The 14,521-nt window shown below is 51.4% G+C and overlaps 1 protein-coding gene across 3 annotated transcripts in view; it reads right to left on the bottom strand.

Annotated features, from left to right (window-relative positions):
* Window positions 1-14,521, bottom strand: part of ARHGAP26 (Rho GTPase activating protein 26) — a 98,715-nt gene that overhangs the window by 22,611 nt on the left and 61,583 nt on the right. For all 3 annotated transcript variants that reach the window (XM_085074079.1, XM_085074080.1, XM_085074077.1), the window contains exons 18-20: window positions 5,049-5,208; window positions 3,537-3,672; window positions 99-252 (exon numbers count right to left, since the gene is read on the bottom strand). In XM_085074079.1, coding sequence (XP_084930205.1) covers window positions 99-252; window positions 3,537-3,672; window positions 5,049-5,208 — 450 coding nt within the window. The remainder of the gene's footprint in view (window positions 1-98; window positions 253-3,536; window positions 3,673-5,048; window positions 5,209-14,521) is intronic.

Here is a 14,521-nt window from a genome sequence, read left to right as displayed (position 1 = left end):
TATTCTTCAGCAAACTGCTGAGATTGAGAATAAGAAACAACTCTGATTAAAGATTAAGGATGGAGAGTCTATAAAACACTAATTACCATTGTACTTACAGGGAATTTGGCCTGTTGGGCTTAATTACTTCTAGTTCAAGATCACTCGAGTTCAGGCTGGGCTGGGGAGCACTGCTGGAGTTGAGGAAGCTGTTTACGTTTGAGGAGATGACAGATTCCAGGCTGGAGTTGATGATGCTGTTCCTGTTCTCCTCTAAAAAACACCAAAACCCAAGAATCATCAGCTGCCACTGCAGAGGAAGTGAAGAGCAAGTGGTTGTGAAGGCATTGAGCATTGCCAGGAAACCCTGACCCAGTGCAAACAGGGACATCCCCCAGAGCTCAGGGAGTTACAGACACATTAGACATCAAACCACAAGAAATACCAGGTGCTCTTTGGCTCTTTTGGGTTTAAGATGCAGCTACCTTTAAATGAACACCATTTTTAGTAGAGACTTTTCTCAAGGTATTAATATTTTACATTCCCAATGGCATCCAAAATGCCACAACCTGAAAGGAAATTGAAATGTAAACTATGTACAGGAATGGATTTGTGTGACTGAAATCAGCTCCCAAGGGATGGAGTGTTTGGGTGACAGAGCAGGACAACAGCTCAGAGCAGGAACAGGATAGATCACCCAGTTAAAGTTCCTTCAGCCTTGTACTCAACACCAACTGCTGTCTCTCTTCCCTGGTCAGGTCTAAAGGGGGAACAGGATGAGTCTCTGCTCCATTTCTGAAATGCAGAGCAAAAGTTTGCCTTCAGATCTGATCTGGAAAGGGATGTGCTGAGCATCCCACCAGCTGGAAAATACAGAGTCCTACTTTAAGGACACATCTTTCCAAAATTATTTTTCCGGTGCACAATAACATGGTCAAACTGCAACCAAAAAGCATGTAGTGGTAGGGAATCCTTGCTCTCAATCCCTTGAAATTCCACCTCTTTTAGAGTGAGGAGAATGTGCAATATTAATTTTTATCCTGTGCACATATAAAGGGGGTTAAAAAAAAAGCACCTCATGATGAGAAAGATGATCCATGCAGAAGACAAAGAGGGAAAAGAGAAGAAAAGCAGAGCACTTGACCTCCACAAATACTGACAGGCAGATGTGGGAGCCAGCACGAAATAAGAGAGACAATAAGCTCTCTCCCCAAACCCCAAATCCCTCTATTTTTGGGTCTGTCAGAGCAGGTTGTAGCCAAGCCCAGCCAGCCCTGAGGCCCTGAGGAGCTGACCTGAGCCCCTGGAGTGTGGACTAACAGCAGCTCATTATTTGCAAACATCTTCTGCCCAAGGCTGAGGGCTGGGAATAAGCTCCATAAGCTTGGCAGATCAGGGTGGATTGTCCCTCTAATCTCCACAGCAGCCACAGCCAACATCGAGTTAGAGTCCCCAAACTGGAAGTGCTTCAGCTGAAGGGGAAGGGAGATGAATGGCAGGATCTGAAACTCCTGCTTGATTTTATTTCTTCCTTTTTAAAAGGCTGTATTTTGCTCTGTGTTTTTGAAAGCTTACATGAAGGATCCTTCGCTGGGAGGTTTAATTTGGTTTTACAGCTACAAGAGCACAGTTGCCCATCAGCTCAAGAGCATTTCCAGCACACAGAGGGCAGAAGAGCTTTTCATCCCTTACCCAAACTTCATATCTTTAGTCAGACAGAGCCTTTGTCTGCAGGAACATTGTGCCAGAGCAGGGCTCTGCCTGATAACTGATCCAGGGCACTGTGGTGACAGTGACCCCAGGGACCAGAGAGGGGATGACAAAAGAACTGATAAGGAACAAAATGGTGTTTGCTGTGCTGGTGACACTTGTGTCACAAGAGCCACTCCTTGGGTCAGATGTGGACAAAAATGTAAATGTTTAACAACAAAATAATCACTATAATCACATAATAATCACGATTATCTAATCTACTCCCTGTCTGTTGAACGTGGTAATTTTTTTGACTTACACACAGCTTGGTATGATGAATGCAAGTGAAAATGTTAACAATATATTGGACTTTGATGAATAGATTTCAAGTGATGGAAAATCCACTGTCCCACTTCATTTCTTTTTATGTCAAACTGCTCCCACTCTTAAGAAGTGTGCACCCTGCTCCCATTTTGAACATTTCCAGCTTCAATTTCAACTTTCAATTTCCATGGTGCTCAGCTGGGCTTGAGCTGCTGCCTAAGCCCTTGTGCTTCACCCTGGCTTAGAGCCTTGGTCTGTCTCCAGACCAGTAAGAAAGCAAAGGAAGAAGAAAGGAAGAACAAGGAAAGGAAACTGCACCTATTTCTCCAGTGGCATGTGCAGCAGGGAAGGCACAAAGTAGTGGTGGCTCCCCAAAATCATGGGAGGTTATAGACTGTCAGGAGGAAAACTGAGAGGACATTGCTTCCCATGGGAATAAATAAATGCAGAAATAAAGCAATGAGCTGAGTTCCTCTCCCAGGCACAGGGATGGCACACAGAGGCTCTGGCAGCCCAGCCAGCCTGGAGGCTGACAAGCCACTGCTTAGTTAGCAGCAAATAAATTACTGGGGCTGCAGGTTTTCAAAAGCAGCGTTTGATATTTGAGGCTTGGCTGAGAGTCGTCCCACAGCATTTCCAGAGCACGCTCTGGGGCCACACTGCTTCCTCAAACCCACGCGGAGCTTTCCGACTCCCCCCGACAGGAGAGCGCCTGCTAATTAACAGTAACTCAATCAGACAAACCCACATGTCTGAGAGTCAGCAAAGTCCACAGAGACCACTCTGTCCACCCTGGGGAGCTGGCTGTCCCCAGCCCTCTCTGGTTGCTCCACTTGTGCTGCTCGTCCTGCTCACCTCCTGCTTTTTTACCAAACTGGGAGAGCTCCCTGTGCAGCCCCAGGAGCACATGGGCAGGAAGGACCAGAGCTGGGAACTGGCTTTGCTCTGTAACATGAAACAACAGCCTGAGCAGACACATTTCTGCCACCCCACCAGCAGGGCTGGGGCCTTGGCTCTCTCACCCACATATCTGGAGCATCAATTAGTGACAGAAATGGAAAGATGAGCTCCAACATTTTTCAACTGCCATGGTACATAATCCTCGGGAAAATGCCGAACCTCCTGGCCAAGTTTTCCTGTCTGTAAAAGGCAAAGTGCTCGGGGACATCCCAAAAGGACTGCCCTGTGGGGACACCAGCGGGCGGCCACCCTCACCACAGGTGTGGCACCCCTGTCCCGCAGCTGATGGCAGTGATGATGGCTCCAGGAACATGAGAAGGGGACATGCAGGGGCCCATCAGGTGGGGAGGGGACAGCAACACTTTATCCCAGGCTGAGGCAGCCCCATGAGGAGCCCTGGTTAAGGGCTTGGATGCCAGGAGAGATTCCATTCCCCACCAACGCGACAGTGGAGGAAACCCAAGCCTGACCCTGTTATGGGATCATCCCTTCCACTGACAGCAGGAAACCTGCACGGGAATGGCACGGGAATGGCAGGCTGTCAGGGGAGGAGGGCAGAGCTGGAGGCTGGGAGCACTCACTCTCGTTGGGCTGGGCTGTGTGGAACAGAGTCAGCGGGCGCTCGCTGCACGAGGGAGGCTTTGACTCTGTGCTCTTCTTGCGGGATAACAGCAGCTGCGAGTTCGACGCCGGAGCCTCTGGCACCGTGTTAAATATCTGTTAAAAATAATAAACAAGTTGTTCTTTGGCATCACCCCGTGGAACAGGACAGCTGCCCACCTGCCTGGGCTGCAGCGCTCCACAGCGCAGCCGCTGAGGAGGACAGGCACTCGACAGGGCAACGTTTTGGGTACAGATTCCCAAATTCCACATCCCCACTCTGTCTGAGCTCCTCTGTTTTTCACCCAAGATGCACATGGCAAGCTGTGAAGAACCCTGACACTCTGCTGAAGTTTTGGGGGTGCAGGTGATGGTGAGCAGCCCAGACAGACCAAGCAGTGTCCCCTGTGTCCCCCACAGTGTGACCCCAGCGCTCCCACGGCTGCAGACCAGCTTGGGAAAGTCTTTGGAACTTCCAGCCACAGCTGTCAGCAAACTGAGTAATCACATTTTTCTCAAGGGGATGAAATTTTAAAACTGCAGGAACCCAAAGAGCAGCAGCCTTGCTGGTTGCTGATATTTGGTTATTTATTGTTCCTCTTCTGGACCCCCAGGCTCAGACAACGGCAGTGATCCTTCCAGAGCAGCTCTCTCAAGGTCTCCCTCCATTGCTGGAGTCCATTAAACCCATTCCTCACTGTCTTTCCTGCTCTACCTGCCCCTGCCAGACACACAGCTGGCATGGCCAGGGTTTTCCAATAGGAAAAGCAAATGTTGGCACAGCTCTCTGTTCAAGAAATAACTGGATGGGGACTTGGAGCCATGATGTCACCCCAGACAGGACAAAGTGGTTTCTACTTCTGCCTTCACCACCCAAATGCACAAATTCGTTACTCCTTTCCAACCAAAACCAGACTAACAAAAGATCATAATCAGGGAACTGGCTGAATTTAGAAGAAAATGGTATTTTTTAGCACATGCAGGCAGGGAGGGGCAGGCAGGACCACAGCCTCACCAAGCCACCACAGCTCCACTGACAGACCACAACATCCATGGCCAACAAACACAAATGCATCAGCACTCAGATCAACGCTGTGGATAAAGCCAGTACTTGGAAAAATCCAGATTTAATCAGCCAAGCAGGAGCCAGCTGAGGTGTGCACCTCACACTGGTTTCCTTTAGCACTCATCTCTCTTGAAACCAAGGACAAATTGCTGTTAAACAGTGGGGAGAGGAGAGAAAGGGAATTTCTGTGATGGAGACACTGACCTGCTGACTCACACTGGGCTGGCCATAAACAAGGCTGGCTACCAGCAGCACTGCTTACACAACTACAGCCCAAGAAGGAGATGCCAGCTGTCCCCTCCTTGGCACAGCAGGGCCACTGGCCACAGGGAGAGAGGAGTACAGGGACAGGGAGCTGCCATGAGCCAAGAGAGAACAAGTCCTGTTCATAAACTACTGACACGAAAGAAGCAAGGGGAGCTGTTACCTTCTCATGGTTTTCTATTAAAATTTCAATCACAATGTTCTGGAATTTGATGTCCATAATGGCAGCAACTGTTTCCTCTTGAGGTCGAAGCAGCGTTGGCCCAAACACCACACCCAGATTAGCAACAGTCATCAGGTTCTGCTTGTGATTATCTGCAACCCTGGGAAAAAAAAAAAAAAAAAAAGAGAAAGAAAATGAAGTAGGTGATGGAACTAATCCACAGGGAACCCCCTCCCTGCCCTCCCTGCCTCGTGGCTGGCACAAGGCTTACAACGCTGTTTACATTTTTCACGCTCCTGGTGAGCTCCTTGAAGGCTCAGCCATGTGGAAAAGTACAAATTTAACTGTTGTGCTCCTGCAGACCTTTCATCCTCCATGAATTGACTAATCCCACAAAAGCTCAGCCCCACGCTGGCCACTGAGCCTCATGCTGCAAACCACTCCCAGGAAAACATCTTGAATCATTAATGCTCAAAACCCTTCAGAAAACAAATTGTTGGACCTCTGACACACGCTGCTCTCCAACTCAATGAGTGACCTCACATGTTCCAAAGGCCAATTCCTTCCCAGCCATTCCAGCACCAGAGGTCAGCCCAGCCTGGCCAGCTGGGAGGCCAACATGGGGCTTTGCCCCCAGATCCCCCTGTTCCCCGTGGTGCTCTGTGACACAGGGAAACCCCTTAGATGGGGACCAAGGGACACATGGACACCCAAGCCTTCCTCCTCGCCACCTCCATCACTTCTAGCTCACCAGAGAGCTCAGCAGCTCAGCAAAGTGCAGCAGCTCACACTGAGGATGTGACACCCTGGCTGTGGTGTTTGAAGGTTACCCTGGAGCAGCTCCAGTTGGCACCTGGTCTGAGAGGTGCAAAGCCTCAGCAGCCCTGATGGGACATGTCCTGTGCTCTGCCTCACCCCGAGGGGACCCTGAACAGGGACACTGTGACAGGGACACAGCCAGGCACCCCTGGGCCATGCTGGGCTGCAGGTGCTTGGCTGCTCCAGGCAAAGCCATGGCTGAGCTACGGATGGAGCTCTCCAGTGCCCTGAGCGCTGCTGTGTGACGCGTGTGTGACGCGTGTGTGACGCGTGTGTGACGCGTGTGTGACGCGTGTGTGACGCGTGTGTGACGCGTGTGTGACGCGTGTGTGACACGGCAGAATGAGCCTCAGACTCACTCGCTGGACTTACCCTAAAATTTATTGCTGTGAGCTTCTGCTATTGGTCCTGGGGCCAAGACAGTGGTGTGTGAGCTCAGCACATTTCAGTGTACTGTAAGCCCAGGCTGGCTTAAGAGAAAAGATGTTTTCTATCCTTTTCCATCCAAATCTCACCTGAACCAGCAGAGAACTCATCCCTACATGCAGCTCCTCAGGCAGCACAGGGATCTCCTCACAAGGGGGGCTCAGGGCTGCTGGTTTAGCTTCCCCCACTGGTTTAGCAGTGTCAGCCCTACTCACTGCCTGGGCAAGAAGCCTCACCCAGTGCACCTTCCATCCCTGGGGAACAGCAGAGCTGTCACTGCACTGGGGATCAACCCTCAGAGTGGGGAGCTCCTGGGAAAGCCCTCGGGAGCTGGCAGCACCTCTCCCTTACCCGTAACTGCCCCACTGCCAGGAAGCTCTGAATATTTGATCAGCAGCCTGCGGGAAATCTCCAGTGTCAGGAACTGCCTGGGGGAGGTGGGCTGCCCTGGGCTCCACCCAGCAACCCCACAGGGCTGCTGCCACCCTGCCAGGCTGGCTATCCCCATCCCTGGGCAGGCACAGAGCCTCTCCCCATCCCATCCCATCACCATCCCCATCCTCATCCCCACCACAGCCAAGAGCTCCTGGCCACACCAGCACCCAGGGAGGGGGAAAAAACTCTCCTTAGGGAGTCACAACCTCATGGAGCAGCACGAAAGGCTGAAGAAGTCCAAGAAGAACCACTATATAATACTTATATAGGGACTCAGACCTTCCCCCCACTCCCAGCCACCTCCTCACCAACCCACTGACAAAGCCCAATGACATTTTTGCATTGCAAAACTGCATTTCAGACTCGCAGTTCACGTGCTCCTAATTGGATATGGAAAAACGCAGCTGCAGTTCAAATGGCTTTGAAAGGCACTAATAAAATAATAATTTTAATGATTTTCTGTGGTTAGTAAAACAATGTTCATTTATAAAAAAACAACTGAATTGATCTCAGTCGCACAAAATTAGGTGCCTCCATTTCTCATTACCGTTACCATGTCCTACATCACTCTAATAAATTGCACTGTCACCAGCTCATTACAGTGAGGCAGCTGAGCGTGGTCCTGGTAATTATTTCACACTGAGCTATTAACAGCTTCCCAGGCAGGACATGGTCCTGCAGCAGCAGCACAGACCTGCCCAGGGACTGCCCACTCACCACAGGGTGCTGGCCCTCACCTCCACCACCAAACTCCTCCTCACTGTACTTTATTTTCCCTCTGGAAGAGTGGGAGCTGTTCTGCAGCTGTGAAATTATTCTGGAATAAACCTCAGTGGCACATGAACTCCTGCTCTGCACCCTGGGTACTTTTCCAGCAATAGCCATCCCTGTACTGGGTCAGCACAGCCATGCTCCAAAACATGATTCACCTTTCACATCCTTCAAATTCCCCATCCATTACCCACAGGATAATTTACTCAAAATTATACCTCTTCATCATCCTTTGTACTAGGAAATAACACTGCAGTTTCTAAAGATGGGTGTTCTCAGCCCAAAGTGGGCTTAATGCTGGGGCTGCTGGGTAGGGACTGTCAGTGCCATTCCTGAGCTGCTCTTTACAAGTTTTCCAAGCATTCACTGTATTTTCCTTTTAACCTGCTGTTTCTTTCCGGCCCTTGGTGCACTTTGAGAGAACTGCACTGTCATTAATTTCTATGGGTCCTTTTGCTGCTCCCCACTTTGCAGGAGTCACTTCCAGCACAGGAGAAAGCAACAACTAACAGAGGAAGGTGCAGAACCTCTTCACTCCTGCTCAGGGCTCACAACAGGCCAGGATATCACTGGGTTTTGGGCTCTGGGCTGTTCCTTCTCTTCTCAGCACATGATGGTTCCCAGAGGGAGACAATCCTGGTGGTGTGGGGCAGACAGAGCCTCTCAGCAGGGGAATGTCTGTGCTCAGCACTGCCTCACCAACAAGCAGCTCCACAAAGACCTGACCCACTTGGTGCTGCCCCAGCAGCCGTGGGGACACTGCCAGCACCCAGCCAGTGTCACTGGGACTGAGCCCTGCCACCCCCAGGGAGCACCTTTCCCACAGGTCATTCCCAGGGTGTCCCTGGACACTGCTCACTTCACACTCCCTGTCAGCACAACAAAGGGCAACAGGAGCAGAGTAAATCCATGTTGGGTGTTAAATTAGATTATGCCCAGGTTGCCTGGATACTGTATAATCACTGCCATGACCAAACACAATTTAATACGGGGTAATTGGTAGGCAAGTTCAGCACAGGGGAAGCAAGGAACAGTAAATATTCCGGGGCAGTCAGAGCTCCAGGGGGTGCCACAGGGGCTCCTGGCTCTGCTCCCACAGAACTCCTGCTTCCTGTGTCTGGAATTACTTCCTACATCTATTTTACATGTGCATTTATATATATGTATACACTTTTGTGTGTATATTTTATATATAAATATGTATTTTATATATAGATACATATTTTGTAGATAAATTGCATGTATCTGAGTCTCAGCCAAAAGTGCCATTATTAGTTCAAATATCTTTCCTGATTCAGAACAAAATCTCTGAGCAAACAGCCATCTGAAGAGAACAAAGGAAAAGTCTGGAGTGTTTCTATTTCTATGCCTGGGACAAACCTTTGAGAACAAAGTGCTTGTTGTGGCTGGCTGAGCAACTCCTCATGGGATGGAAAATAATGCAGCTCATTCCTCTTGCTACAGGTAAAAATCCATCCCCTGCCTGCCACCACCAGCAGAGCTTCTGTTTGACATGAAAGCCAATCACACAGAGGCCAGCAATTCCCAAAATTATGTAGGCTGCTTGGGTAGTTTGATAGAAATTAAACACTCACCTTTGACTCTGAACATACATAAGGTAAAAAGGAAGGTAAAAAGCAGAGGGGGTGGAGGAGCACATTGAGTGGAGAGGCACCTGTGGCACCCACAGAGTACATGCAAAGAACCATGGAATCCTTTAGGGGGGAAGAGCCCTCCAAGATCATGGAGCCCACCTGTCCCCCAGCATTGCCAAGGCCACCAATAAACAATACCCCCAGGTGCCACATCTATGGTTTTAAATCCCTCCAGGAATGGTGACTCCACCACTTCCTTGTGCCAGGGCTGGACAAGCCTTTCAGGGAAGGAATTTTCCCTAATATCCAACCTAAACCTTCCCTAGTGCAACTGGAGGGCATTTCCTCTTGCCCTGTCACTTGTCACCTGGGAGAAGAGGCTGACTCCCAGTGAAACACACACTTGGGGTATTTATCAGCAATCTAATGGGTTCTGGGAAATGTTCCTGGGTGCATTGAACTCATCCCTGCACAATACAGAGTTTAATAGGGCTGTGGTTGATGAGTGTGGAGGTGGAGAGGGGAGAGGGGCTGGGTTGGCCAGGGGTCAGTGGAGCTGTGTCCCCAGAGCTGGTGGCCCTGCAGCTCCCTGGGGATGACTCAGGTCTCACTCAAACCCACGGTGGGTTTCCCAGCCTCGGGAATGTGTCTGCTGGCTGGGAAGGCAGCAGGTGCTTATTGCAGGAATGTTGTGACTGGCACCCAGCACAGAGCTGGTGAAACCTGTGATGCAATTCCAGCTGCAGCAGCACCCACTGGTGTCCCAGGCAGCTAAATCAGTCAATCACACATTCCTAAATCATTCCTAAAAGGCACGTGTGCCTAGGAGGTGACAGGGACACTGGTCTGCAGTGGCAGCTAGCAGATGGCTGTGGAGAAGCAGGGAGCACAACCAGAGAGCTTCACCTTGTGTTCAAAAGCCATGTGGATGTGGCACCTGGGGACATGGGCTAGTGGTGGCCTTGGCAGTGCTGGGGAATAGCTGGAGATGATGATCTTAGTGGGTTTTTCCAGCTTTAAGGATTCCATGATTGCCAGGCCAGAGCACACACACAGAAATGCCACACTTCCCACTGCCCAACCATCCCTCCATCCTGAGCTGTTTATCCAGGCTCAGGACTCCCCTGTGCTCCTCAGGCTGCTCTGCATGCAGGGAGCTCTGCAAGGGCCACTCCAGAGCAGCAGGGGCAAACTGGGCTCCCTCAGCCCCGCTGTGGGAACTGGGAACATGGGGAACAGGGACAAAGCCAGCCAGGCTGAGGGCTCCCAGCTCCCAGCTTCCCCAGCCCCAGCGCTGCGGGGAGGAGAGCCAAGCCTGAGCAATGCACATGGAGGCCAGTGGATCCAGAAGGAGGACAGATCACCAGGGAATGACAAACCCTCCCAGTGAAGACAAGGGGAAACATGCTGAATGCAAAACCCTTGCTGCTCTCGGGTTCCCTGCTCAGCTGGGACCAAACCTGTGCCTGCACTGATTCCCTGACTTGCTCCAACAAGAGTCGCATTTTCTCCCGGGTGGATCTGGCCACAGCTGGATGCTTGGGTTCACTCCCAGGGAAAAAAAAGGGGCTCATGTTGCACTGAGAAGACACCGAGGCCAAATGTGAGGCTGAGTATCAGTGAGCCTGATCAGCATGAATACCAAACGTGCTGAGGCTTGCAGGGAAAACACGCAGAGAGCTCAGCGCTGCTCCGGCTCAGCCTGCCCAGCCAGCAGGGCTCCCAGAGCCATCCAAGCCATCCTCTCTGGCTTTGGGCAAGCTGGGCTTGATGGGGGATCTCAGGGGGATCACAGCCCTGCTCACCAACCCTCAGCCTAGGGCTGAGTGGCACCAGCTGGCACATTCTCTGTGCCAGGCAGGGCAGCACTGCAGGTTTCCAACACCCTGATGAAAGGCACAGGCACGGACAGAGCTGATGTTAAACATCACCATGGTTTCCACCTGCACAAACACAGCCAGCACAGGGACCTCACCCTCAAACACCCCTGGGGATGGGGCTGGAACAGGGCCTGCCATGGCTGCAAACTGCCCTGTGCCATGGCCACCCCGGTGCCACCCCATGTCCAGCAAAGCCCTGCTGCTTGGACAGCTTTTCCTCCAAAACCACACCTCACTGGCGCTGTCCCACTGCAATAACAAACCCACATGGCCAGCAGAGCAAGGAAAGCCCCAAGGAGCAGCTCTAGGTTAACAAGGAATCCTTTGAAAGCCCTGCTGCCACGGCGAGCGCCGCGCCGGAGTCTGCAACCTGCTGCATGGAAAAGAGCCAAAGCAAACAGCCTCCCAGAGAGCCTCCCGGCAGCAACAGCACCGGGGTGAGCAAGTGCAGCTCTCACATCCCTGCAGGGAATCATGCCAAGCCATTGCCAGGTCACAGGGCCACGTGCAGGAGGTGCCTGGTGCACACCTGCGCCTTCACACCAGTGCAGCAGCCATGGGGAAGAGCAACAAAGATCTTTTTTCCCTTAGAGGTATTTTGGAGCTCATTCACTTCACAAATGCAGGGTTAGAGCTTATCCCTCCAAAATACTGAATTCCTAAAATAGTGTTGGATGAAAGGGAATATAGGAATAAGCAGCTTTCAGAACTAACAAAGTGAACAACAGCAGGAAAAATGCTGCTTGTCCCTCCTTCAGCAGTGGGAAGGTTTTGCCCAATGATTGGAAGCACTCCTCACTCCCCCAGTTCTGTGCCCCCTGCCACACACGTGGGCTGGAACTAGATGGCCTTTAAATGTCCCTCCCAACCCCAACCTTTCTGTGATTCTGCAGCCCAGGGATAACTCAAGCATCCTGGCAAAACTGCAGCTCAAATACATCTCAGCACTGGTGATTTCCAGTCTGCTTTCTTCTGTTGGAAGACTAGCTGACTAAAATCTCTCCAACTGAGTTTGGTTCAGTGCTGGTTCTGCTCCTACAGAAAAATCAAGGGATGTGCTCATGAAGACATCTCCATCCCACTCTGTCTGCGGGGACTGGAGACTCCAGCCAGTTATTGCTCACTCTCATCTCAATCTCTTTCCATACCCAGTTTCAGTTTCACTGTGATAAACAGTTTAAAAGAATCCAGATAATTATGTGCTATCAACAACCCCTACCCAACAACACCAAGTTCAGACACAAGCCCACAAGAATTCACACTTGAGGAATGCAAAATGCCTGGTGCTGCTCCTGGAGATCCAGCAGGAGCTTGGCAGAGATGTTCAACCACAGAAACTCCACAGCAAACCCAGCAGGTGCATTGTTCCCAGCTGCTAAATCACTGTGCCAGGTTGGTGATGTCAGCTTTAGTCCAAGACCTTCATTATCCTATCTCCAGGCTCAAGTCTTGTGCAGGATGTGGTGCAAGAGAACCAAACTGCAGAGGGACACTGCAGGCTCTGGAACACATTCCCCTCCAGCTAAAAACTGGAGAACCTGCATGAAATATAAGGACCTTCCAGAGAAGCACAGAAGGAAAAGCTACCAGCAGCCACACAGCTGCTCCAGGGACAATCCAGACAGAGGGGGTTAAAAGTTCATTTGCAGAAGCAGAACAAAACCTTTTGCTAATTTACACATTACAGGAAGCCAAGCCCGAAAAACCCAGCGAACACCTACAGGGCTTTTTGTGGCGGTTTTTAATTCTGCAGAATCTCATATTAAAAACAAAAGCAGGGGAGTAAGAGGGAGGCAGAGCTGGCAGGGCAGGCACAGTGCTGCAGGCCTGTCTCACCCCTGTGGAAGCATCACCAGTTCCTCCAGCAGAACACGCGAGGGAGAGAGGAGCAAAGGGGAAACCAAAGGTGTTGCTGCTCCCCACAAGGCTCTGGCACCTCCAGCTCCAGAGCACAAACCACAGAATCATGGAACCACAGAATGCTTTGGGTTGGAAGGGAAAGCCCATCTCATTCCAACGAGGGAAAAAGGGAAAGAGTAAAAAAGCACAGCGTGAAGCTGACCCAGGACAGCCAAGCCCCAGGCAGGATTGTCCCAGCTCCTGCAAGGCAGCATGTGCCTGCACGGAGTCTCCTTCCAAGTGACCTCCCTTCTGCTGCCCACAGGAGCACTAAGATCCTTTGGGTCACTTGAACTGCTGGGGCTTTACCCAGGGTCCAGCAGTGCCATGATCCAAAAGGACAGGAACCAGGCACTGGGCACAGAAATGGCATTCCAAAGGCAGCAAGGAGGATCTCTGCTGGCCCAGCCACACCAAACAGCTCCCTGTTTGCTGCTGGCAGCCAAACCGGGCAAACAGCACATGAGACAGGAGCATCTCAGAGGCCTCAGTGGCTAGTGGAAATTTCCAGAACGTCCTGGACAAGAATGACTTACTGGAAGCAATACATAAATCAAGCAAATGAATAGTTACCAGACAGCAGCATAAACAGCTGCCACGGGGATGAAATCAGACCTGCTGTGCCAAGAGGCGTCAGCCTCCTCGCCGGCTGCACCTTCGGGGAAAACCGGCAAAACAATCCAGGGAGAAGCACATTCCTGGGGGATCCACCAGCCCTGGCCCTGCACAGGTGCCCTGGTGGGTGTGTGAAGCTGTTGGGCACGGAGGGCATGTGCTGAGCACCAGGAGCAGCTCCTGGGGGGCTCTGCAGGGCAGAGCAGCCCCCAGCACGGCACGGAGCTGCCAGGGCCAGGCTGCTCCACGCCGAGCAAAACAAGCCCTGCTTGTATTTTTAGGCAGAAGACCCGGAGGAATTTTTTCTCGTTGTCCTTTGCCAGCAATCCCTGGTTGAGCAGCGAGCCCTGAGGAAGGCACCGTGCTCCCTGTGCAGCCCGTGCCCCACCGTGGGTTCTGCTGGATCCCCATTAGCAGCTGCCCTGCGTGGAAACCACCGCCCTGATAAACAGCAAACAATTTGTGCAGCAGATAACAATCACTGTCATCTCGGTTAAAACACGTAAACTAGAAAACACCACCGCAGCAAAACCAAAGGGAACCAGGCGGTGCTGCCCAGGCCACGGCTGGGAGCGATTAGAGATAATTAATTCTGCTAAATACACGTTCACACAGCTCTGCAGCATCCTGCGTGGTCCTGACCTTGGCAGGAGGGCAGTGGGTGCACAGTGGTGGTGATGCCAACCCCCAGGAGGGTCTGGAAGCCCCACAGATGGGGTAAGAGCCTGGCACCATCTGGGCTGGAGAACCTGGACTCGCTGCCACGAGAACAAAGCAAAGCTCAGGTGTCAAATTATGGTCACGCATGAAAATAATTCCCTTAAATGCTTGAAATATAATCAGAGTGAAATCCTCCTGCTCTGCATCTCCACAGCATTGGCTCCTGGGTGAGAAAATACGTTATAAAAGAAGAAAGAGACAGGGATGATGCAGCTGCACTAACCAAAATGGCAATTTTCTGCAACCAGCTCCACTCCAGCAGCAGCCCTGGCACTGCCACCACCAGCCCAGCAGCCCCATGGGCATCTTGTTT

This window comes from Lichenostomus cassidix, chromosome 13, assembly GCF_008360975.1.
Source record: "Lichenostomus cassidix isolate B80296 chromosome 13, HeHo_3.0, whole genome shotgun sequence".
In the NCBI taxonomy this organism is placed as follows: domain Eukaryota; kingdom Metazoa; phylum Chordata; class Aves; order Passeriformes; family Meliphagidae; genus Lichenostomus; species Lichenostomus cassidix.
The sequence above is the reverse complement of the archived record's forward strand: the minus strand, read 5'-3'. Positions and strand labels throughout refer to the sequence as shown.